Source organism: Perognathus longimembris, chromosome 6 (assembly GCF_023159225.1).
Source record: "Perognathus longimembris pacificus isolate PPM17 chromosome 6, ASM2315922v1, whole genome shotgun sequence".
In the NCBI taxonomy this organism is placed as follows: domain Eukaryota; kingdom Metazoa; phylum Chordata; class Mammalia; order Rodentia; family Heteromyidae; genus Perognathus; species Perognathus longimembris.
The window spans coordinates 15,887,883-15,914,072 of NC_063166.1; the positions used below are offsets into that span (position 1 = coordinate 15,887,883).

The window sequence follows — 26,190 nt, forward strand, 5'->3', positions numbered from 1 at the left end:
ACAGTTTTCTTAAGCCATTCAGATACTGAATGTCCTCTTTTGTATGTTAGGCTGGAAATTCCTGTTTTCTCGTCACAATGGGCATGATAATCACTAATGTTATACAGATCCAAGCCCTCAAGACAAGTCTGAGCATCTCAGAACTGCCAAAACCTACATCAATGGGACAACTAATCCACAAATTACTGCCAGAAAGACTGGTCACTGAGTACATGAAGATAACCCCCCCACTCCAGAAGAAAATAACATCCAGGAAGGCTTGATGCAATACTACCAAGGGTATTCACAGTTTTGATAGCCAAGTAGATTTTATGATCATGTCATCATCATTATCACCACCCCCAACATACACACATACACATATACACACAAACAAACACACACACACACACACACACACACACACACACACACACACACACACCAGGTGGCCCAAAGGAAGCTTTTTGAATTGATAGACTTATCACAAAGATTGTGGTAATGGCTTCAGCACCAAACTCTCTGTAAGCATTAAAAGTGTATAGGTCTTAAATATATCAGTCCACTCAAAAAAGTAATGAAAAACTAAGGTATTTGATTAAAAAATAAAAATAGCAAACTAGTATTTCCATCTCTATCCTCTTAGTCTCTTTCTCTACAAGTTGTGCTATATGCAAAGTATGAATTTTAAGTGTTTTTCTTGAAGATTATAAAGAAATGATTTGAAATTGTGGTCATGATTCAAAACTTTTATATACTAACTGATTAAAATTTTGGTTAAGCCAGTTGGTATAAAAGTTGTTTCATGAATGTCTAAGATATATCTTTTTAGAAACAATGATTTAAGCTTGAGTTCTCCTCCGGATCCAGCTGGAATGAAAAAGTAATAATTCTCTAAAATATGATCCAACCTGTCAAATACTACTCTAGTTTTCTCATATCATAGTATGGAAATTAACTTCTAATAATAAAAATAAATATTGATTTGATTAATACCATAAATAAAATTTACTTTAACAGGTACATTGCTTTGTATAAGCACACCCAACTTCTGAATAAAACAGGCACTAGTGAAAAGGACCTTAAAAACAAAAAAGGAGAACTCTGAAAATAAAAATCAATTGCATGCACTGAATTTCGTAATATTTCCACTACAGCTCCCCAAGATTACTTCAGGAAGTGTTAAAAATAATTATTAAAAACCTTATTATAAAAATTATAAAAGTCCTAAATAAAAATCCTCCCATAGTTTAATATTTCACATTATGAGAATTATACATACTTTAAAAGATCTGAGTGACTTGAAGTTCATTTTGCTTACAAGTTATGGAAACAAGTGGTATATCATTGTAGTTATTTTCAACATGCCATGTGAAACCGTGCCATTTTTTTGTATTCCTTTCCTATGGTTTTACCCCTGATATCACTGTAATATTGTATATACGTGTATTGCAACTAGGGAAGGGAAAGGGAATACCAAATTCCAGAGACAATGGATAAAAAAAGACAATCCAGTGCAACAGCAATACTTACAAAACTATATGGTGTAAACCAACTGTACAACTCATGGTGGGGAGAGAAATGGGGAGGGAAGGTGGGGGAAACGGAGAGGGTAACAAGTTGGACATGAAATGTAAGAAATATACTCACTGCCTTACATATGAAACTGTAACCCCTCTGTACTTCACTTTGACAACAGAAAAAGAAATATATACAGAAAAAATAGATCTGAGTACTAAGTTATATATATAATGTGTAAATAAAATGTACAACTTATATTTTATATATATAAAGGCAAAAATATGAATAATAGTTTGGGATAGTTTCACTCATGAAATGTATTTGTATATTATATATAAACTTTAATGTACCAAATATATCCATTTAGATATATTAAAATATATAAAGATCAAGGAATAGTTTCATGTTTCCCACTTATAATAAGAATAAATTTAATCTTTCCTCTATAACATAGATGAGAAAAGATTTCTCTTCAAACATGTACAATACTTTTTCCTCAGGCTTCTGAGAGGAAATCAACGGAATCAGCACACACAGGGTATGAACATCTTCTTAGCTTTCTGTGGATTTCTTTCCCAGCCCAGGCACACAATTTTCTAAGTACCACCAGAGAATGACACTACTACAGTTCACACAGTTACCTTGATGTCCTATGTCTCCACCATGACTGAGCCCTCAGTGTGGAAACAGATCTTGTTTAAGTGTTTGCCTTCCATGGCTGCATGCTTTCCTCTCCAATGCTTTTCCTGCCCCGACACTGCCAACTCTGCTTGCACCAAAGTGTGGTAAGGTAGAAAGTCTCCTCAGGACTCCTCCTTCAGCACCATGTGATTTCACAGGAGGGCACAAAACCCTCCCACTGATTAGTTCTTGCTTTAGTCTTTAAACGAACATGCACATACCTCTTGGTTATAGAGAAATGTAAGCAGCAACCAGGTAATGCAGAATAAGAATTGGACCAAAAAATCCCAATATTGCCAGAAACTCCAATTTGGTGCCATAGAAAGGGACAGCTAAGGAAGCATTTACAGAATTATTCTATGATGTCATATTTCACTATTGTTCTTAGTTGGTACATAGTGATATATGTTTATATTTCTATATAATAAAAGTTCATTTAGGGGCTGGGAATATGGCCTAGTGTACATGAAGCTTGCGTTGTATACATGAAGCCCTGGGTTTGATTCCTGATCACCACACACACAGAAAAAGCTGGAAGCAGTGCTGTTGCTCAAATGGTAGAGTGCTAGCCTTGAACAAAAAGAAGCCAGGGACAGTGCTCAGGCCCTGAGTCCAAGGCCCAAGACTGGCCAAAAAAAAAAAGAAAAAAGTTCATTTATCATAAGTTTTGAGTAGGTCCTAGTTATAAATTGATTGAATGCATACAAAAACCTTATTAAAATATTTGACAAACAGATTATTAGCATTCATTGGGATCATTATTGTTATTGAACACTTCTGTCTAGAATACTGTACAATCAAAGACTCACTGTTGCACTGGTCTCTTAGCATAGCATGTCACAGCATGGTCTTGAACATTCAGTGAAAAATATCAAAGTGTACTTAGTAACCACAATAATGTAACTGGTTTGTAGAGTAACTTGGAGTTTTGTCACTAAATCCTATCTTTACTTTGCATCTGAATATCACACACATGTGGCTTTCAGGAAACACTTCCCCATTAGAGGATTTGCACAATGTAAACAAAATCGTTCATTCATCATTTAATATCTCACAATGCTGCCGTACTCAAGTACTGGATTTTGTTGTTTCAAATGTGCCTCTTTTTTTGCTAAAAACAAAGGAAGATGTATGTCCTCAAAATGTAAAACAGCTTGTGGCTCTGAACCCCTCTGAATTAAGACACTGGTTTCTGCAGTTACTCAATTATCCAGTTACCTGGCATTCACAATTGCAGGCTTAATTGTACATACTCAGTGGTCACAACACTGCTCAACTCCTATTAAAAAACAAGGTGATTGGGTTGGGAATATGGCCTAGTGGTAGAGTGTTTGCTTCGTATACATGAAGCCCTGGGTTCCATTCCCCAGCACCATATATATATAGAAAAAGCCAGAAGTGGCACTGTGGCTTAAGTGGTAGAGTGCTAGCCTTGAGCAAATAAAAGCCAGGGACAGTGCTCAGGCCCTGAGTCCAAAGCCCCAGGACTGACCCAAAAAAAATACCAAGGTGATGATCCCACTGAATCAAAGAAAATTCCTATAAGTTGGGTTTATTTATTCATATTCAACATATAAAATCAAATACCCAATGCTCAAACTAAGTAATTATGCAAGAAAAAATTACATGGAAGTCAAATCCCTGAGCATGGGAAATCTTCTAATCATAGCTAACTGCCTCTATCCATAATGGAGCAAATGCTGGTTGAATGTTTTTTGAATCCTTGTTCCATTCCAAGTAGCTTATGTTGATTGTTTAATAGCAAAGAATATTTGACTCCCTCTGGCTAAAATTATGACACTGAGTGACTGAGGTTGGACACCATTTTCTTGAGGTGTTTTGTTTTGTTTTGTAGCTACAAAGCAAATTGAAGCCACATCTATTCTGTAAAATGCCTGAAGATAGGAAGTAATATTTTCAACAGCCTACTCTCCTAATTTTTATATAGTCAAAGTTTGAAAAGTATACTTTGCCAGTTTTCAAAGTCCAATAACTTGTACTTTTCATTCAATCCCAGTCAGAATTCATGTCCATAGATTTACTATACAGAGGAAAAAATTCAGTTGCAGAATGGTGATGCTATTTGTTGAAGGTAGCCGATTTTAATTGATAGTGTTGCAAAAAGAAATTAGATAACTTGGTACAAGAACATTGATACTATTTCCCAAAGAGTCATTACAATCTAGCTTCTGTCTGTGCATAATCAATACATTATAGTACATTATTGTCCCTCATAACTCATTCTTTTTTTTTCTCAAATTTTTATTATCAAACTGACGTACAGAGAGGTTACAGTATCATACGTTGGGTATTGGATACATTTCTTGTACTGTTTGTTGCCTTGTCCCTCATGCTCATTCTTTCAACATCTATATTGTAGGAAAAGCAAAATAGCAAAGATGGTATTCATTAATCAAAGTCATCCTCAGGAGTTCATTCTATTAAGTTTTGCTGACCTGCCTTGGCTAGACTTCCTCTATTCCTTGTTCTTCTGGTCACATACCCCATCTCCATACACTGGGACATAGTAAATTATACAGGTCTGTAGTTATTCATACACAGTGAGGCCAAATGAGGATATTCTTAAGAGAGAAGGGGGAATACCTATATTCATCTGGTCATATAAAATAATATTTATCAAAATGAACTCCCAGAAATGCAAGCAGGAGATTCTTTTCTTTGTTGCTGTTTTTGTGGGTTTTTTCATTTTGTATTGTTTGTTCATTTATCTTTCTTTTCAGTTGGCAAGAGGTGGAACAGAAATGGTGGGACAAGGGGTGAACAAATGCAGCAATGCTACTCACTAAACACTATGTTGAAAATGAACCGTACAAGACCTGAAGACCAATGGAACAGAATTGAAGATCCAGAAATGAACCCACAGAACTATGCCTACTTAATCTTTGATAAAGGAGCTAAAACAATAGCTTGGAAGAAAGATAGCCTCTTTAACAAATGGTGCTGGCAAAGCTGGTTCAACACATGCAACAAACTAAAACTAGATCCTTATATATCACCCTGCACCAAAATCGATTCCAAATGGATTAAAGACCTCGAAATCAAAACAGACACCCTGAAAACACTAAAGGAAGAAGTAGGAGAAACACTTGGGCTCCTTGGCGCAGGACGGAACTTCCTTAACAAAGACCCAGAAAGGCTACAAATCAAAGAAAGGTTGGACAAATGGGACTGCATCAAACTGCAGAGCTTCTGCACGGCAAAGGACATAGCTTGCAAGATAAACAGAAAGCCCACAGACTGGGAGATCTTTACCGGCCATTCAACGGACAAAGGCCTCATATCTAAAATATATGCAGAACTAAAAAAATTACCTTCCTCCAAAACAAAACTGCAAAGAACCAATAGCCCCCTCATCAAGTGGGCTAAAGACTTACAAAGAGACTTCTCTGATGAGGAAATGAGAATGGCCAAAAGACATATGAAAAAGTGCTCTACATCACTGGCCATAAAAGAAATGCAAATCAAAACAACATTGAGATTTCATCTCACCCCAGTAAGAATGTCATATATCAAGAAAACTAACAATAACAATTGTTGGAGGGGATGTGGCCAAAAGGGAACCCTACTTCCTTGGTGGGAACTTCCTTGGTGGTTCAGCCACTCTGGCAAGCAGTATGGCGATTCCTCAGAAGGCTAAATATAGAACTCCCTTATGACCCAGCAGCCCCACTTTTGGGTATCTATCCAAAAGAACACAAACAAAATCACAGTAAAGCCACCAGCCCAACAATGTTCATCACAGCACAATTTGTCATAGCGAGAATCTGGAACCAACCCAGATGCCCCTCAGTAGATGAATGGATCAGGAAAATGTGGTACATATACACAATGGAATATTATGCCTCTATCAGAAAGAATGACATTGCCCCATTTGTAAGGAAATGGAAGGACTTGGAAAAAATTATACTAAGTGAAGTGAGCCAGACCCAAAGAAACATGGACTCTATGGTCTCCCTTATTGGGAATAATTAGTACAGGTTTAGGCAAGTCACAGCAGTGGATCACAAGAGCCCAATAGCTATACCCTTATGATGACATAAGATGATGCTAAGTGAAATGAATGCCATGTTATGGAAACGATTGTTATATCACAGTTGTAACTACTTTCAACGTCCCATGTGTATCTGTAGCTTCTATTATTGATAATGTTCTTGTATCACCTTCCTGTGGTTGTACCTACACTATCTCTGTAATCTTATCTGAGTATATTGGAAACCATGTATACTGGTATTAGAACTAGGAAATGGAAAGGGAATACCAAAATTGAGATACACAGGGTAAAAAAAGAGAAACAACTACAAAAGCAATACTTGCAAAAATGTTTGGTGTAAGTGAACTGAACACCTCATGGGGGGGGGAAAGGGAAAGGGGGAGGAGGGGGAGTATGAGGGATGAGGTAACAAACAGTACAAGTAATGTATCCAGTGCCTAACGTATGAAACTGTAACCTCTCTGTACGCCAGTTTGATAATAAAAATTTGAAAAAAAAAAAAAGAAATGAACTGTACAACTTGTGGGTGGGAATGGGAAGGAAAAACTGGGAGAGCATGAGGGAAAGGGTGACATTTTTCCTGAAGAAATGTACTCTTTATCTGACTTATGTAACCCCTCTGTACATCACTTTTATAATAACAATTTTTAAAATGCATTTAAAAATGGCAGATCACAATAGCTAAGTAGCTTTGTACATATGAGCATATAAGATGACAAAAGAAATGAACTCTAAGATATGGAAACAAGAGATTCTGCCGCGCGGGTGTCGGAGCCAGCGGGCTGCTTGCTGCAGTGGCTGCGCCTCCTCGTTCCCCCGCGTCACCGCTGCCGCCATGCCCGGAGGGCTCCTTCTTGGGGACGTGGCCCCCAGCTTCTAGGCCAGTACCACCATCGGCCGCATCCGTTTCCACGACTATCTGGGAGACTCATGGGACATTCTGTTCTCTCATCCACGAGATTTTACCCCGGTGTGCACCACCGAGCTTGGCAGAGCTGCAACGCTGGCACCAGTGTTTGCCAAGAGGAATGTTAAAATGATCGCCCTTTCTATAGACAGTGTGGAGGACCATCTTGCCTGGAGCAAGGATATCAATGCTTACAACGGTGATGAGCCCACAGAAAAGTTACCTTTTCCCATTATTGATGATTAGAACCGGGACCTTGCCATCAAGTTAGGCATGCTGGACCCTGCAGAGAAGGATGAACGGGCATGCCTGTGACAGTGAGTGGTGTTTATTTTTGGCCCTGATAAGAAACTGAAGTTATCTATCCTGTACCCCGCTACCACTTACAGAAACTTCTATGAGAGCCTCAGAGTAGTTATATCTCTCCAGCTGACAGCAGAGAAAAGGGTTGCTACTCCTGTTGATTGGAAGGATGGGGATAGTGTGATGGTCCGTCCAACCAACCGTGAAGAAGAAGCCAAAACGCTGCTCCCTAAAGGTGTCTTCACCAAAGAGCTCCCATCTGGCAAGAAATACCTCGGCTACACTCCCCAGCCCTAAGTCTGCCCAGCAGTTGCATGGAAACATCAGTGCCATCACAGCCAGCGTCGTCATGCTGCTGTACTACTGGCTTATTAAATGGAAGTGGACCTAAAACTTTCTTGGGATTCTGTACTCTGTGCCTTCACCAGCATTTTATTTGTTCCTCCATCTCAGCACTCTGCTGGCTGGCTCGCCAACTTAAATCTTGTATCTGCGGGGTTTATAAATCAGCAAGGTCATATACAGTGTTGGGTGAGGAAGCTTGCTTCACTCAGTCATGGGGTGATTACCAATTTTTCTAGTAGACCTGATCCAATAAATCTTCTCCTCCATTGCTTATTTTGGATAACAGTAGAATTAGAGGTTCCAATTCCTCTGTAAGTCTTGAGTAAATAACTTAAGAACTTAGAGAAACTCTTATTCTTTAATACTCAGTATTTTTCTAATCATGATTGGGGGGAAAACTTTAATTCTGTACTTCTCTAGTAATAGCTGAAACTAGAAGAGTGACAGGGAAGAGTCTTTAATTAATGTGCTATAAAGAAATTGCCATAAATTTCTAAATGGAGAGTGTGCAGAAAAGGCTTCCTGGCAGGGAATGGTGTACATGAAGATATGAGCAGGACAAGTACCAATGTTCTCCATTGAGTATTCCCTGATCACCTCTCTCCAGTAACAGATGCATGTGACTGGCACAGCTTATGAAGAGAGGGGAGGTGGTTATGAATGTTTGTCACAGGACTGTTCTCACAGGGGGCTGCTATTTTCTGAATTTTGCTCTTGGGTGATCAGCAAAAAATAATCCTTTGTTGAAACTGGGGAAAAAAAGATATGGAAACAAGAGGTTTTTCTTTGTTGTTGTTTTTAATGTACTATGTAAATTTTTTTCGTTTGTTTTTCTTTCCTATGGGTTAGCCCCTGTTGTCACTGTATTTGATTTTGGTACCCTGAGTATTGTATACAGATTTATCTGAATTAGTGAAGGGAAGGGGAACTTCAAAATCGTGAGACAAGGGATAAAGGACAAACCAATCCAACAGCAATATTCACAAGACAATATGTTGGAAATTAACTGTACAACTCAGGGGGAGAGGCATTAGGAGATGGGAGGAGAGAGAAATGAGAAGGGGGTAACAAGTATGACAAGAAATGTACTCACTACCTTGTGTTTGTAACTATAACCTCTCTCTACATCACCTTGACAACAAAATTAAATTAAAATTTTTTTAAATGGCATTAGGCAAGCTGTTAAGAAACATTGTCAGAAAGGCACTAGTGGTAACATCAAATAAGATTATTCAACAACTGCAGTAGGTTTTGTGGAATTCTTTTATGACTCATTCTTGTGTCCTAATCTTCGCAACTATCATGGTCTTCTTACTAAACATATATTTCTCATATTCCTTATAATCATGTTAAGCAAGGATAATTCTCAGCTAATACACTGAATTGGAGAGGTAGATATTAAATAGTTCTATTCTGGTTCCTACTACTGAAGAAATTACTGTGTTAAATAGTTTTGGTTTGTGTGTGTGTGTGTGTGTGTGCGTGCGTGTGTGTTTCTTATTTATTGTCAAAGTGATGTACAGAGAGGTTACAGTTTCATACGTTAAGTCTTGGGTACATTTCTTATACTGTGTTAAATAGTTTTAAATTTAACATTTTACTTATTCTTTCAAGCTATTCACCATGGCAATATAATGTCAAACAACCACCAGTTGGTTCCAAAACCATCACCTGAACGATATTACACCACTCAGTCTGAGTTGCCCCAAGTCTATGTGATCAACTTGAGTATACTGTGTAATCTAAATTAAATACTTTATACATTCAGAAAATTGTGATTCTTCATATTTGATGCTGTTGCTTCTAAGAAATGAAGTTCTCTTAAGAAGAGATAGATTAAAAGATAGATTAAAGATCCTGCCAGGTGCCAGTGGCTCACCCCTGAAGTCCTAGCTGCTCAGGAGGCTGAGATCTGAGGACCATGGTTCAAAGCCAGCCCAGACAGGAAAATCCGTGAGACTCTTATCTTTAATTAACCACCGGAAACCCAAAAGTGGAGCTTTGGCTCGAAGTGGTAGAGTGACAGTCTTGAGCAAAAAAGCACAGAGATAGTGCCCAGTCCCTGACTCCAACCCAATGACCCACCAAAAGTAAAGAAGAATCTTTGACTGTACTAAGTAGAACACTGATTGTAGAAAGATGGAATGTTGTTTAAGTTGAAAGTTAAAATTGTTCTGTACTATCTTAGCCCTATTAAGTTTTTACCTGATTACTTTTTTTTTTTTTTTTTTTTTTTGCCAATCCTGGGCCTTGGACTCAGGGCCTGAGCACTGTCCCTGGCTTCTTCCCGCTCAAGGCTAGCACTCTGCCACTTGAGCCACAGCGCCGCTTCTGGCCATTTTCTGTATATGTGGTGCTGGGGAATCGAACCTAGGGCCTCGTGTATCCGAGGCAGGCACTCTTGCCGCTAGGCTATATCCCCAGCCCTACCTGATTACTTTTAACTCATGTATCCATCCTAACATACTTTGAGTATTAAGTAAAACTCTTAGAATATGTGGGTAAGATGAGCAAATTCTAGTCTCCTCAATCGTAAAGCTAAGAATTTTATAACATCTGAAACTCAAAGAAAAAAACACACCTATTAATGACAGAATCAATGGATTTGGAAAGTGTATTGATTTGTGGCTTTCTGTGTCCTGTTATGTGTTATAGAATTCTTTTTCATCTATAATTTCATGAACTATTATATTTTTGTCACACTTGGATTACTGAAGGAAGTGAATGAACTAACTTCAGTTACTTGGTGGTAGTAATAAGTTATAAATGTACTGCAAATATTATGTATTATCAATCTTACAATTGTTAAGTGTGTACTTTCCAAATATAATGGTAGCAATACTATTCATGCATCTGGACCACAAAATTTAAATTTTCTCTGTAGACTATTTTTATCAGTTTGTGTACGGTTTTTGAAGACAATGTAAGAGAAGGTAAAAATATCAGCAATGTCCTGTATTATATTCAGCATACTTGAAGTGAATCATTATTATATTGTTTTTCTGCTCGGGCAATAAGTAATTATCCCTTATCTGTTTCTTTACATTTCAACAACTATAAAGTGATGGAGAAGAAAGTATATTACATTTAGATTTGAGTAAGGTATTTGGATATGACGGGTAAACTTATCAAAAATGTGACCTTTCAGAGAAAAACATCAGATTTCAGAAATGCTTGTTTAATACAAAAATTACATTTCTACATTAAAGCTAAGTACCGAATCCAGGAAAATGAAAAGCAAGAGATTCACTTTTTAAATTTTTCATTGTCAAGGTGATGTACAGAGGGGTTACAGTTACATTTGTAAGGTAGTGAGTAGATTTCTTCTCAAACTTGTGATCTCCTCCCCTCATTTTTCTCCCACCTTCCGTCCTCCCCAACGCACCCCCCAAAGTTGTGCAGTTGGTTTACAACATATTGTCTTGTAAGTATTGCTGTTCCATTGGTTCACCTTCTACCCTTTGTCTCACCGTTTTGATGTTCCCTTTCCCTTTCCTGATTCAGACAAACATATATACAATACCCAGCGTACCAAAATCAAATACAGAGAGATTCATTTATTTTATGAAATTCCACAGCACAGAAACAATCCTACATTTCTCAAATTATACAGCAGCTATATAAACCCATAGGGGTATGTCAAAAGCCTAATTAGTCATATAGACTTTCTAAAAAGTTAACACATCACGAGTGAAAGTCAAGTGAATGAATGAGAAATAAGGAAGACTGCGTTGTCACCTTCAGACTCTAAGTTGGGCCTTCTCAATCCCTTATAAAATGGTAAAGTCAGTAATACACTTAAACATGTTTTATGAAAGTTGGGTTTTTCCAATACTGTTTGCTAAGGAAGCAGTCTACAACCTCTTGCTCTTTGTGCTTTTTTGTTACTTTTCAGATCCATATCTGAAAAGATCACACACTTCTTTGCTTAAAACACAATTTTCCTATTATGCCTTCTGTGTAGCTTCAATTACAAGCATGAACACCATACCTGGCTTTTTGAGGTGGACACTTCCTAACTTTTTGCCCATGCTAACCTAAAACCTCCCAAGCTCCACCTCTCAAGTGGCTGGGATTACAGGCATGAGCCACTGTGCTTGTTCCACAAGAGAGATTAAAATCAAGTTTCAACTGAGTGAGTTATTGTAGATGGGGCTTGTAACAATTACGGCCAAAGAGCAGGCATTGCCTGGATCAAATCAAACACACTTAATGTTTTGAAAATATCACAATACATTTAATACAAAACCCTATTTTCATATTTTTCTTTAATGTGGAAAGCACAGTATATATGAAACCATTTAGGTCTATTGTAACGTATGATCATTATCACTGAAGTAACAAAACAGGACAACCAAAGCAAATTCTCCTGGGCTTAAGAATAAATTAAGCTTACTAGAATAATTTCAAATTTATGTCTAACATTACTTTATGTTAAATTATAAAAAAATATAAAAATTCCTAATAACCTGTATATCTTGAAGCCATACAGTTAATTGGAGATATCAAAAATCTAAGCATAATGCTTCTAATATTGTTGGCAGCAACAATGTGCTTGTATTATAAGAATTATTATATAAATTCACCTATGTAATCATAGGGCTATTTGATTGAGGAAAACTAAAAGAAAAGCCATGTGTTGGTTGCAATTCCTGTAATCCTAACTACTTACATGGCTAATAGAGTGGTTCAAAGCCAGTCTGGGCAGGAAAGTCCCTGAGACTCTTATCTCCAATTAACCACCAAAAAAGTCATAAGTGAAGCTGTGCCTCAAATGATAGAGAACTAGCATGGAGCAAAACAGCTTGGGGACAATGTCCAGGCCCTGAGTTTGAGTCCCAGAACAGGCACACACAAAAGCAAGGTAATTAGAAAGCATACTGCACTGCCTGATTTGCTTTCATAGCTTCTATGATTTCCAGGCCCTCTTCAGCTTTGCAGATGCCTGCTGAACCCTCATCAACTTCTTCAGTGCATCCTTCATGTCCTTATTCCTCAAGGTGTAGATGAGGGGGTTGAGACTTGGAGTGATAATGGTGTAAAAGAGGGTGAGGAACTTGCCCTGGTCCTTGGAGGCACTGCTACCTGGTTGCAGGTACATGTAGATAATTGTGCCGTAGAATGTGGACACCACTGTGAGATGAGATCCACAGGTGTTCATTGCTTTGCGCCGTCCTGCCTTTGACTTCATTCTCATCACAGCGTTGGCAATATAACCATAGGATATAAGGATAAGGGCCAGGGGGGTGAGGACAATGACAATGCCCAAGGCAAACACAGACATTTCCACCGTGGTGGTGTCTACACACGCTATCTTGACCATGGCTGGCAGTTCACACAGGAAATGATCCAGAAGGTTGTTTCCACATCTAGGCAAATTCACAGTGAGAGTGCATAGTACTACAGAATTGGCCAGACTAATGCTCCAGACCATGATAATCATCTTGAGACAGAGATGGGGGTTCATGATTACAGAATAATGCAAGTGCTTACAAATGGCTGTGAAACGATCATAGGACATGACAGCCAAAAGAAGACACTCGATGGAGCCCAACCACATATAAACATAGAGTTGGATGAAACAGCCCACATAGCTAATGGTCTTCTCAGGTCCCCACAAGTTAACCAGCATCTGAGGGATAATGCTGGTGGTTAAGCATAGGTCTAGGAAAGATAAGTTACTGAGGAAAAAATACATTGGTGTATGAAGATGAGAATCCAGGAGAGATGCCAGGATGATAGCTGTGTTCCCCACCAGTATGATAAAGTAGAAGATGGTGACAACTCCTGACAGGATCTTCTCCAGTTCAGGATGGTCAGAGAAGCCAAGCAGAATAAAATTATATAAAGCACTGTGATTGCTTTGATCCATAGTCCTTCAAAGTCTATATCCTAAATGGAGAAGGTAGGGGAAGGAGAGGAGAAGAAAAAGGAAGAAGACAGAAGAAACAATTTGTCAATGTGGACTTTCTAAAACACTTTAAAAAATCAAAAGACTAAAGAAAATTAGGTTGAAATTTAGTGAAATTACTGGATCAAAGGTGAAAGTTTCTACCAATTAAGGAATCTATTTTAGATTCTTTTATAGCAATGAGTTTAATATTAGATCTTACTCTTAACACAGGATCTGATTTTTGTTACATACAGATTTAAAAGCTTAAAATAGATATGGTTCTAAAACAATGTAACCTGTGATTTTTTAAAACAAATCCAGTTAACTTGATATAGTGAACATGTTCTTTTCTTGGTCAGTGAATTGACTTATCAAAGTGAACTATTTAGCTAATGTCAGAGTGAAAGAAAGAATTCCTCTTTTCCCATCTTTGGTAAATAGAATCATTGATTCCTCAATTTGTCAGGTTAAGACATATGCTATTCTCCTTAGCCCTTTTATTTCACCCTTAACCTGTTATTATCACTAAATCTGTTAAAGTTAATGCAAAATGAATTCTTTAAGATTTTTTCTATTTATCAGTTTATGATCTGTGTCATCTCTTTGACATTCTCACCCCCATTTCGACTCACCTCTTCCCTTATTTTTCTCAGTTCTGTGGTACATACAATGAATTCTTGATTGCATCTCCATCCCCCTTTCCTGATTCATTCAGCTATTCCTCTCCCCTTGGTCTCACTCCCCATTTTGTAAGTACCCAGTTCCTGGTACATATTTTTTGAGCCTTTGACTTAGTCTTTCTGAAGAATGGTACTATTCGAACTCTCCACAGTGTCTGTTATACTTCAGTCAACTCATTTGTAATGGCTTACACACCCAGTGTGTATGCTTATAGATTTATGGGCCCATTCTAGCTACCATAAATAAGGAAATCCATGCAACCTGTGTGTCTCTGGGTCTGGCTTACTTTACTTAATATAATTTTTTCAAGTCTTTGCATTTCCTCAGGAATGGTACAATATCATTCTTTCTGGTGGATGAGTAGAATTCTACTGTGTATATACACCACATTTTGTAGATATATCCATCCACTGAGGGCATCTGGGCTGATTGCATATCTTGGCTGTGGTAAATAGTGCTGCAATGAACATTACTGTGCTGGTGACTTTACTATAGCCTTGTTTGTGCTGTATTGGAAAGTAAGGGAAAGGGTGTAATGGGAGGGGTGAATAAGAATATCGAAAGGAGTGACAAAGATAAAGACATACTGTATCCATAACCTGCTTTGTTTAATGGCAACACTTTTCTTTGTACAACTATTTAAAGATTTTAAAATTCAAAAAATTTCCACTACACTTCCCTAAACTAAATGTCTATGATCCCTTTTCTACATGCTGATGAGAGTGTTTGTTCTTTGAGGTCCATCTTATGACTTTGTGTTATTACAACACTCAATAAAATCTTGTCATTCCAGATAAGATCCATAACACGGCTGAGCTCAGTGTTTCATCAATATAAAAAACATGGATTATAGACATGCCCAGACTGGGAATGGAAAATAATATAAATAATAAATGGCAAGGGGCTCAGAGTAATACTTGTAATATAGCATGCCTAAGTAATCCTTAGTTACCAGAATTATTATAAGAACAAACTACAATCACACAAAATATAGGAAAATGTTGAGCATTCTCTCCTGACACTGAGTCTTTAAGAAAACAGACAATTTGGGTACTTGAAAGTGGTGAAGGTGGGGAGGAGAGAGGGAAAGTGGGAAAATGAATGAAAAGAAGAAACAGGAGAGAATCCATTCATAAAATTAAAAGCACATCCTAAAAACTTAAGATCCAGAATCACAACAAATCAAGAAAAGACCAGATAAATGGGATTTCATTGAACTGCAGAGTTTCTGCAAGGCAAAGGACATAGCTGGTAAGATAAATAGAAAGCCCACAGAATGAGAAAACATCTTTACTAGCTATGCATCAGACAAGTGCCTCATACCTAAAATATAGTTAGAGCTCAAAAAATTAAACCCCCCCTCAAAAAAAGAAATCCTCAAAGAGGGCTGGGGATATAGCCTAGTGGCAAGAGTGCCTGCCTCGGATACACGAGGCCCTAGGTTCGATTCCCCAGCACCACATATACAGAAAACGGCCAGAAGCGGCACTGTGGCTCAAGTGGCAGAGTGCTAGCCTTGAGCGGGAAGAAGCCAGGGACAGTGCTCAGGCCCTGAGTCCAAGGCCCAGGACTGGCAAAAAAAAAAAAGAAATCCTCAAAGAAACAACCCAAGTAATAAAGAAAGGGCTAAAGATTTAAAGAGAGACTACTCAGAAGAAGAAATAAGAATGGCCAATAGACACATGAAGATATGTTTAACATCTCAGCCATAAAAAGAAATGCAAATCAAAACAACATTGAGATTCCACCTCACCCAATTAGAATGGCTATTGTCAAGAAAATTAACAATAACACATACTGGCAGGGACAGGGTCAAAAGGGCACGCTACACTGTTGGTGGGAATGTAAACTTGTTCAACCACTCTGGAAAGCAGTATGGAGTTTCCTCAAAAGATTAAACATATAGTTCCCCTCTGACCCAGAAATCCCCCTCCTGAGCATTTACCCAAACAACCACAAGACCACACCCAAGATATCAGCACAACTATATTCATTGCAGAATTATTGACCACAGCTATGATATGAAATCAAACCAAATGTCCCTCAGAAGATGAATGGATCAAGAAAATGTGGTATAGATATGCAATGGAATTCTATGCTTCCATCAGAAATAATGACATTTCTCCATTCCTAAGGAAATGGAATGACTTGGAAAAAATATCATATTAAGTGAAGTAAGCCAGACCTAAAGAAACATAGGTTGCATGGTTTCCCTCAGTTGTAATAATTGGAATGTGCCTATCAACCTACAAGTAAACACATTGGACGGTAAAAAATTAAAAAAAAATTACACTTGGACATGATAAACTAAACAGGACTCTAAACATTCACACCGTGAGACCAGAGGAGGATATTCTCAGGAGAGGTTCACAAAGGCGCAGTAGCTTTGTGCATACAATCATGTAAAATGATGTTTAACAAAATGAACTCCAAGAAATGGAAACAAGAGGTTTTTTGTTATTTTACTTTTTGTAGATTTTTCCCCTTTGTCACTGTTTTTTACTTCTGTACTTTTCATATTGGATGTAAGTTTGTGGGGAGAATAAGGGGTAAGCACAGAAATGGTTGGACAAAGGGTAAACAAATGCAGCAATGATACACACATTATGACACATTATGTCAAAAATGAATTAAACATCCACTTAATGTTTAATTAAGAGAGGTCAGAGGGAAAAATTGGGGAGAAAACAAGGGAATAGGTGACACTGTTGAAAAAGAAATGTTCTCATTACCTGACATGTATAACTATAAATAACCCTTCTGTATATCACCTTTATAATTTTTTTAATTGAGGGAAGGAGGTAGGGTTGTGAGATATGGGGAGAATGTTGGAAGGGGTGACATTAATCAAGATGCATTGTGTTCATTAACTATTTTGTTAAATGGCAACTCCTTTGTACAACTAGTCAAAGAAAATATGTATCTTAAAAGAAGAAAACAGACAAGATACATGTTCTTCCCTCTATCCTGTATATCTAAAACATGCTCATATTTCTAGCTGTAATTTTAATATATGACAAGTCATACTATAAATAATAGTAAAAAATACAAAGTTAGTAAATTAGATTTTTTAATTCTAAGTTAAATTTTATGTAAGAACTTCCTAATAAATGTGTTGAAGAGAGAAATAAGTTGGATGAAAGTTTTCTAAGTCATAGCATACTCAAACCTTTACAATCTTCAGCTTTTTTACATTAGAAACTTAGGTGGGTGGTTTGGGACCTTACCTGCATGTCATGGTGGTTAAGTGCCAAGTGAGCATGAAATAGTGTGACTTAAAGCTATATAATAACAACTACCATATTCAGTTTGCTGAAAGTAATGTAAACCGTGATTCTCCACTTGATAGATGAATCAAGTGCTATCCACAGTCCTTCTAGATAAGTCTGAGCTTCTCAGCACTCCTAAAACCTACAGCAGTGGGACAACTAATCCATAAATTACCAGCAGAAATACTGGTCATGAAGTACATGAAGATAAGCCCCACTGCCATTCAGAGGATAAGAGCATCCAGAAAGGCTCAATCGCTGGGAATATGGCCTAGTGGTAAAGTGCATGCCTCATATACATGAATCCCTGGGTTCAATTCCTCAGCACCACATATATAGAAAAAGCCAGAAGTGGCGCTGTGGCTCAAGTGGTAGAGTGCTAGCCTTGAGCAAAAAGAAGCCAAGGACAGTGCTCAGGCCCTGAGTCCTGAGCCCCAGGCCTGGCAAAAAACAAAACAAACACAGAAAGGCTCAATCCAGTACTGTCTTGGGCATTTACAACTTTGATAGCCAGGTAAATTTTATGGCACTGTCATCATCATTATCACTATTATCTCTCTCTCTCTCTCTCTCTCACACACACACACACACACACACACACACACACACACCAGGAGGGCATAAGGAAGCTTGTGGAGGTGATAGACTTGTGACAAAGATTGCAGTGATGGCTTCATCACCAGATTCACTGTAAGCATTAAAAATGTATAGGTTTTTAATATGTCAATCTGCCCCAAAAAGTAATGAAAAACTGATGGTGATTGAAAAATAAAAATAGCAAACTAATATCTCCATCTCTATCCTTGCTTAAATCTTTGCAAGTTAGGAATTTTAAATATTTTTCTTGAAGCTTATGAGGAAATGATTCAAAATTGTGGTCATGATTCAAAAGTTACTATGCTAGATGTTTAAAATATTTTTTAAAGGGTAGGTATAAGAATTATTTCATGAGGGATGAGGTAACAAATAGTACAAGAAATGTATCCAATGCCTAATGTATGAAACTGTAACCTCTCTGTAATTCAGTTTGATAATAAAAAATATTTTAAAAAAGAATTTATTTCATGATTGCCTGAGAAACATCTCTGTGGAAACAATCATTTAAGCCTGAGTTCTGCTATGGAAAAAAAAGTAATAATTCTCTAAAACATGATGCAATCTGTCATACATTACAATAGTTTTATCATATAATAGTAAAGAAATTACTAGTTAATATTAATATAATTTAACAAAAAATTAATAAATAATATTTATCTTGACAGGCACATTGCTGTGTATAAGCATGCCTAAGTTCTGAATAAAACAAGCATCAATGAAAAGTTCCTAAAAATAAAAAGGAAAACAAAATTAAAATCGATTGAATGAAGTGAATTGCATAATAATTTCCATTATAGCCCCCCCCAGATTAATTCAGGAAGTGATAAAAATCCTTATTATGCATAATAAAAGTCCTAAATAAAAATCCTCAGATAGTTTAATACTTCACATTATGAAAAGTGTACATGACTTAAAAGATCTAAGTCCTATTTATATTTATGTATATTTAATATGTAAATAAGATCTATCAGTTATGTATTATACATATATAAAGGCAAAAACAAGTGGTAAGCACTTGGGACAGTTTCCTATACGTAAATATATTTATATCTTATAGTATATATAAACTTTAATATACAAAATATATCAAGTTATGTATATTCTAAAATACATAAAGTTCAAGAACAAGAAGTAGCTTATTTCCCTTATAATAATGAATAAATTTAATCTTTCCTCTGTAATATAAGTAACAAAGGATTTTTTTTCAGACATGTACAATACTTTTTTCTCAGGCTTCTGAGAGGAAATCTGCAGAATCCGCATGCACAGGGATGAACGTCTTTTTAGCTTCCTATAGATTTCTTTTCCCATCCCAGGCACATGATTTTCTAAGAAGTACCAGAGAATGATGTTACCATAGTTCACATAGTTCACACACCTTGATATCCTAGTCTCCACCATGACTGAGTCCTCAGTGTAGAAACACACCTTATTTAAGCATTTGCCGTCCATGGCTGTACTCTATCATGATATCCCTGCCCTGACACTGCCAACTGTGCTTGCCCCAAAGTGTGGCAAGGTAGAAATTCTCCTCAGGACTCCTCCTTCTTTACCATGTGACTGCAGGTGAGGGGATGAAACCATCCCCAATACTTAGTGCTTGTTTCAGAATTTAAATGAACATGCAAATAGCTCTTGATTATAGAGAAACTTAAGAAGCAAGCAGGTAATGCAGAATAAGAGTTGGACAAAAATTTCCAATATTGGGAATAATTAGTACAGGTTTAGGCAAGCCATAGCAGAGCATCACAAGGCCCAATAGCTATACCCTTAGGAACACATAAGATGATGCTAAGTGAAATGAACTCCATGTTATGGAAACAATTGTTATATCACAGTTGTAACTACTTTCAACGTCCTATGTGTATGTGTAGTTTCTATTATTGATGATGTTCTTGTATCACCTTCCTATGGTTGTACCTACACTATCTCTGTAATCTTATCTGAGTATATTGGAAACCGTGTTTACTGGTATTGGAAGTAGGAAATTCAAAGGGAATATCAAATTTGAGAGACACAGGGTAAAAAAGGAGAAATAACTACAAAAGCAATACTTGCAAAACTGTTTGGTGTAAGTGAACTGAACACCTGGGGGGGGGGGGGGGGAAGGGGGGGAGGGAGGGGGACATGAGGGACAAGGTAACAAACAGTACAAGAAATGTATCCAATGCCTAACATATGAAACTGTAACCTCTCTGTACATCAGTTTGATAATAAAAATTTGAAAAAAAATTTCCAATATTGCCTGAAACTCCAGTATAGTACCATAGAAAAGGCCAGCGGAGAACGCATTTGGAGAACTATTTTATGACCTGATATTTCACTAATTCTGTCTTAGTAGGTACAAAATGTTGAATAGGAAAGAAAGCTAAATGTTTGTTAAGCATCTTTTTCTAGGTGGTGAATGTAGTAAAAATAAAAATTCTTTTCCACTGAATATCAAATATAATTCCAGAGGGAGGAGGTAACAAACAGTACAAGAAATGTACCAATGCCTAACGTATGAAACTATAACCTTTCTGCACATCACTTTGACAATAAATAAGAAAAAAAATCCCATCAATGAGAAATGAAACAAACAAACATATAATTCCAATGGCCTCATCTCACTCACACCTGGAGTTGTAATGAAAGTATGAATTTGGAGGTGGCTAAAATGGAAGTCTTGATTTCCTCCATATGAAATTTGCTATTACCCAAGTCTTATTCATTGCATCACATGATATCAACATCTACCAATTGTTAGCTAGAACTCCTAGAAGCTATCCTAATTACTTCTCTGCCTTCACTTTCAAAATGTGAACCATTCACAAGTCTAGCTATTTTCTCTATTACTATTAGCAACATAAACCAAGCCATGGCTGCTGAATCACACAAATGAGTCCTACCATATATCCCTAAGCTAATGTGCTTCCTTGTTAGTCTATACTTCTCATTGTCATAAAAAATAGTCTAACCAAACCAAACTAAAACCAAACGAGTCAAAAATACATGTTGTAATACAGGCTTGTCAACACAAACCTCAGGAGGCTAAGAAAAGAGGATCAAGACTTGAGGACAGGATTGAGAATGTGGCTTCGTGGTAGAGTGCTTGCCTAGCATGCATGAGAACCTGGGTTCAATTCCTTAATACCACATAAAATAAATAAAAATTAATTTTAATAAACTTTTTTAAAGTTTTAAAAAGAGTTGAGGACATGCCTTAAGACCATGCCTTAAAAAAATACCAACAATAAACTCCAAAATTTAGTTTACTTGTATTACTTTTTTCTTTTTAAAATTATGTTCATGTACCTATTTGCAATTCCTCAAGACTTCCCAGCCAGTTAGAATAAAATTCAAGTTCTTCTTGACTTCCATGACTTCTGCAGTACACCATGCTTACTTAGCTTATTTGTTCCTCCTCCTCCTCATTTGACCCGTCCTCTGCCTGTCATTGTCTATTATATAGGCTTTTTTGTATAGTTAGCACAATATTATTTTAAATTAAACTTTCACAGATACATAAAATTAATAATTACACATATGCATTCATATAAGAGACATCTTGCAATATTGTACATGCATAGAGTTTCATCACAGTAAAATTTATCTCTTCAAACGTTTATCATATTTTTAGTTAATACTTCCAAAACTTTTCTTCTAGTTTTTGAAACGTATATGTATAGCACCTCACTGTTATGTATAGTCACCCTAATATGCAATAGTCCTCCAGCTATAACTTCATACTGCTCCAATTATCTTTGCTCAATCTTCTTCCAACTCTATTATAAATGCCTGGTTACCACTATTTTATTCTGAGATCCTGTAGTCCTTGTTTTTCTTTTTCTCTTATCTTTTTTTTTTTTTCAGTCATGGGGCTTGAACTCTGGGTGCTGTCACTGAGCTCTCCAGCTCAAGGCTACCACTCTACCACTTGGGCCACAGTGCCACATCTGGTTTTCTGGTGGTTTATTGGAGATCAGAGACTCCGCAACTTTACTGCCCTGGACGGGCTTCGAATCGCGATCCTCAGATCCCAGCCTCCTATGGAGCTAGGATTACAGGCATGAGCCACCAGTTAAACTTGGTTCTGTAGGAAATGTCTGAGGCTTGTGGGAAACTTCCAAGGCCATTGTACTCCGTGTGTCACAGGCTTGGTGCTAGCAGCAGTGATCCTCAGGCAGTAAGGCTTGTAAGTTAGGGTAGCAGGGTCACCAATCAGAGTTTGTCTTTGGGTCCCCATCAGACCCTATTCCTCTCCACACCACTTTTTTTTTTTTTTTTTTTTGGCCAGTCCTAGGGCTTGAACACAGGGCCTGAGCACTGTCCCTGGCTTCTTTTTGCTCAAGGCTAGCACTTTGCTACTTGAGCCACAGCACCACTTCTGGTCTTTTCTGTTCATGTGGTGCTGAAGAATCAAACCCAGGGCTTCATGCACACTAGGCAAGCGCTCTACAACTAAGCCACGTTCCCAGCCCCCATACCACTCCTTGTAAGCTTCTTTCTCCCAGACCTTGTGGTACTGGTTTTCAAGATTCCCTCCGTTGTGATCATTTGGTATTGCCAATGTCACAGAAAATCTCAGCCTCAAACTATAATTGGTGGCAAATTGCACTGCCAGTGGGCAGCTGCTTGAACCAGAGCACTCCACCAGTTGTGGGCTCAGCGCTGTTTCTGTAGTGATCATTAGGCATTGGGATGTGCTCTTGCTGGATCTTCACTGCCCAGGCTCTCAGTTGCTTAAACTACTCCATGTCAGATCCCTTCCCTCTCCAAAAACTCCCCTCCAAAATCTTCCCAAAGGAAGTTCGTGACATCACTGTGATGGACATGGTCTTTAGCCTATGATTGGCCCTTTGGCCAGTCCCCCTCCATTCCCGCCATTACCACTATATAAACCCTCTCCCAATTAAATCCTGTGAGACCCATTCAACCATCAAGGCATCTCCCTGATGTCTTTCCCGTCTGCCGCTCCTGACACATGAGAGGACCGGAGGGAGGGGAGGCATCAGCAACCTTTCCTCAAGTTAGCATAACCCATGAGGGTACGCCTTTGCCTTCTGCTGGCGAAAGACAAGGCCAGTGTTCTTTCATAGTTTCTGGGGTTCGGGCATTTTCCCCTGGAGACAGGGGAGAAGGGGTCCAAGAGGTCCAGACAAAAGACAAGCCAGTACCTATGGGTAAAGTCTCTGGAACAGTCAATATGTCTAGCAAACACTTGAAGACAATGTATCAGACTTTGCTCAAGCAAGCATTATTTGTGGCTGGTTGCTAAGCGACAACACATCAACATCAGACAAAGAACAAATTTGACCTTGGATTGCCCTCTAGTGTTGAAATGCAGACAAGATATGATGAGATGACAGCAAAACTGAAATATACAATATTATAGCTGGAATAATGAAAATGACTACCGGTTCAGAGATAACAGTTTTGACTAGAAAAACAGCCAGAAAACAAAGCCAGACTACAAAGATTGAAATAAATGCCTAATCCCTCACTAATCCTTCACTATGCAGGACACAGCACACATGGACAAACACCAAGCGCTTGCAGGAAAACATAACCAAACCTAACCCAATAAAATACCAAAAACTGATTAGATATCAACCAGTATAGGTGAACTCTTACATTTAGTACATTTCCTTTAGAAAAACTCAGTGAATTTCAAAAGAATATAAATTATTTGTAAAAGCCGAAGAAACATACGACTATAGGTTTTTAAAAAATAAGTCTCTCACGAAATAAAAAATATATTAAGCAAAATTTTAAATGTTTATGCAGCATCAATAGCTGACATTATCACTGTACTCAAAGACTTTACCTGAAAATACACCAAGGAGAAAAAAAAAGAAAGAGAATGAAGTGTAGAAAAAATTTTATGGTACTCTAGCATAGTGTCAAATGAACCTTTCACCTTTTTCTATTTTTTCTTCTTTATTGTCAAAGTGAAGTACAGAGGGGTTACAATTTCTATGTAAGGCAAGTACATTTCTTATCCAACCTTTCAACTTTAACTAGAGTTTAAAGGGCACTTCAAAATGCCAAAGAAATATAATAAAATCTTAACAAGAAACTTGGTTAAACATGTGTGTGTTGTACATTGATATTTAGCCTTGGTCCCTGGAAGTTTATTATGTGGATTAAGTCTAGCTGTGCAATAATGGATGGATAGAGAAAATGTATATATACAATAGAATATTGCTTCTAAAAAAATAATGAAATTTTGCCATTTGTATAACAATCAACAGACCTGGAGTTCATCCTGTTAAGCATAATAAGCCCAATATATTATGTTTGCTCTCACATGTGGAATATAGGCCTAAAGACAAATACACAGGCAGATTCTGGAGAATCATTTGGAGATGAAATAAGTAGGGACCATGTAAAGAGAGTGTGATTGGGAGAATGTAAGATAGAAGTATGTTTTATGTGTGTGTGTGTGTGTGTGTGTGTGTGTGTGTGTCATATGAAATGCATTATTTTATCAAATAAGTAAATATCCAGGTCGGTGAGGGTCAAAGAATATTCCAATGAATCGCTGCAGAATGCAAATACTCAGAAGTTCACGAAAGGTTCCCCAAGTCACTATCAGGTCTTTAACATTTTAAGAAAATTGAAATATCCTGATATTTTATCAGGTCTCAATAAACTAACATAAAAATAAATGCAAAAGAACCCACTGAAAATAATCAAACAAAAGGAGATTGAACAACATATTAATAAATGATCACTCAGTCAACAGAAACATAAAGAAGACTTTGTAAAGACCGCTAGATTAAAATGAAAAAGAATAATGAGACAAACAAGTGTTATTGGAGTAGCCCATATTAATTTGGTCTACTGGAAAATAATAATATTTGATGCACAAAAAATTTTCACTTGGAAACAAAGATCCTCTTCACCAGGCTGCTTAATGCCCCCTTGACATCTTTATTCCTCAGAGTGTAGATGAAGGGGTTGAGGGTAGGAGTCACCACTCCATAGAAGAGAGCCATGTACTTGGGCTGGTTCCTTGAGATGAAGGATGGAGGCTCAAGGTACATGCTAAAGGCTGGACCATAAAATAAAAGAACTACAATGAGATGAGAGGAACATGTTCCAAAGGCCTTTTTCCTTCCTTCAGAAGATTTCATCTTCAAGATAGCACGTCCAATACATGCATAAGAAGCCAGAATCAGGCACAGAGGAACAGCTAATAAAAAAATGCATACCACAGAGAGTGCAAGTTCATTGGCCTCCTTTTCACCACAGGCTGTCTTGATCAGAACTGGAATCTCACACACCAAGTGATCCAGTTGATTGTGACCACACAGTGGCAACTGGAAGGTAACTGTGACTTCTGAGAAGGAATAAGCCATTCCACCCAGCCACACGATGGACACTAAGAGGATGCGGGTGCGCTGGTTCATAATGAGGGTGTAGTGCAGAGGTCTGCAGATGGCCACATAGCGGTCAAAACACATCGTGGCCAAGAGCAGGCTTTCAGAACCTCCCATTGTGCTGTAGACATACAGCTGAACGACACATGTAGCATAGCTGATGGTCTTTGTAGAGCTTCCCAAGCAGTACAGCATTAGGGGGACGATGCTGGTGGTGTAACACATGTCCAAAAAGGAGAGGTTGGTGAGGAAGAAGTACATGGGGCTGCGGAGCCGGGGGTCTAATATGGACACCAGGATGATGGCGATGTTTCCCAGCAAGGCCATGGGGTATGTGATCAGAAGAAGCACAAACAGAGGACGCTCCAGCCATGGACGGTCAGCAAAGCCTAGTAGAATGAGCTCCTCAGGGTGGCTGTCATTCACTAGGGTCATTATCTTAGAGTAGGATAATGACAAAGGTCAAATAAACTAAAACATCACTATTGACAGGAAAACAGAGATAACAAGGACTAAACACAAACGGGATCACACAGAAAAGAGATATATACCTATTTTCATTTTCAAACTTGGTCATCCATAAAAAAAAATCAGCAAAAGTTGTTAAAATGAAGTTTCTGAGTTTCAATCTCCAGGTG

The 26,190-nt window shown here is 37.7% G+C and overlaps 2 protein-coding genes and 1 pseudogene across 2 annotated transcripts; 1 reads left to right on the forward strand and 2 right to left on the reverse strand.

Annotated features, from left to right (window-relative positions):
* The first annotated feature begins 6,957 nt into the window (after positions 1-6,957).
* LOC125352229 lies at positions 6,958-7,868 on the forward strand (annotated as a pseudogene).
* Positions 7,869-12,657: 4,789 nt separating this feature from the next.
* Positions 12,658-13,620, reverse strand: LOC125353594 (olfactory receptor 2W1-like). Its single transcript, XM_048349281.1, has one exon. It carries the CDS (start codon positions 13,618-13,620, stop codon positions 12,658-12,660), a length of 963 nt encoding a protein of 320 aa, XP_048205238.1.
* An 11,428-nt stretch (positions 13,621-25,048) lies between these two features.
* LOC125352231 (olfactory receptor 2B11-like) lies at positions 25,049-25,987 on the reverse strand. Its single transcript, XM_048347354.1, has one exon. It carries the CDS (start codon positions 25,985-25,987, stop codon positions 25,049-25,051), a length of 939 nt encoding a protein of 312 aa, XP_048203311.1.
* Positions 25,988-26,190: the final 203 nt, after the last annotated feature.

What these genes read in the sequence shown, in the direction of transcription:
- LOC125353594 (XM_048349281.1), bottom strand. Translation starts at nt 13,620, where the DNA reads ATGGATCAAAGCAATCACAGTGCTTTATATAATTTTATTCTGCTTGGC.
- LOC125352231 (XM_048347354.1), bottom strand. Translation starts at nt 25,987, where the DNA reads ATGACCCTAGTGAATGACAGCCACCCTGAGGAGCTCATTCTACTAGGC.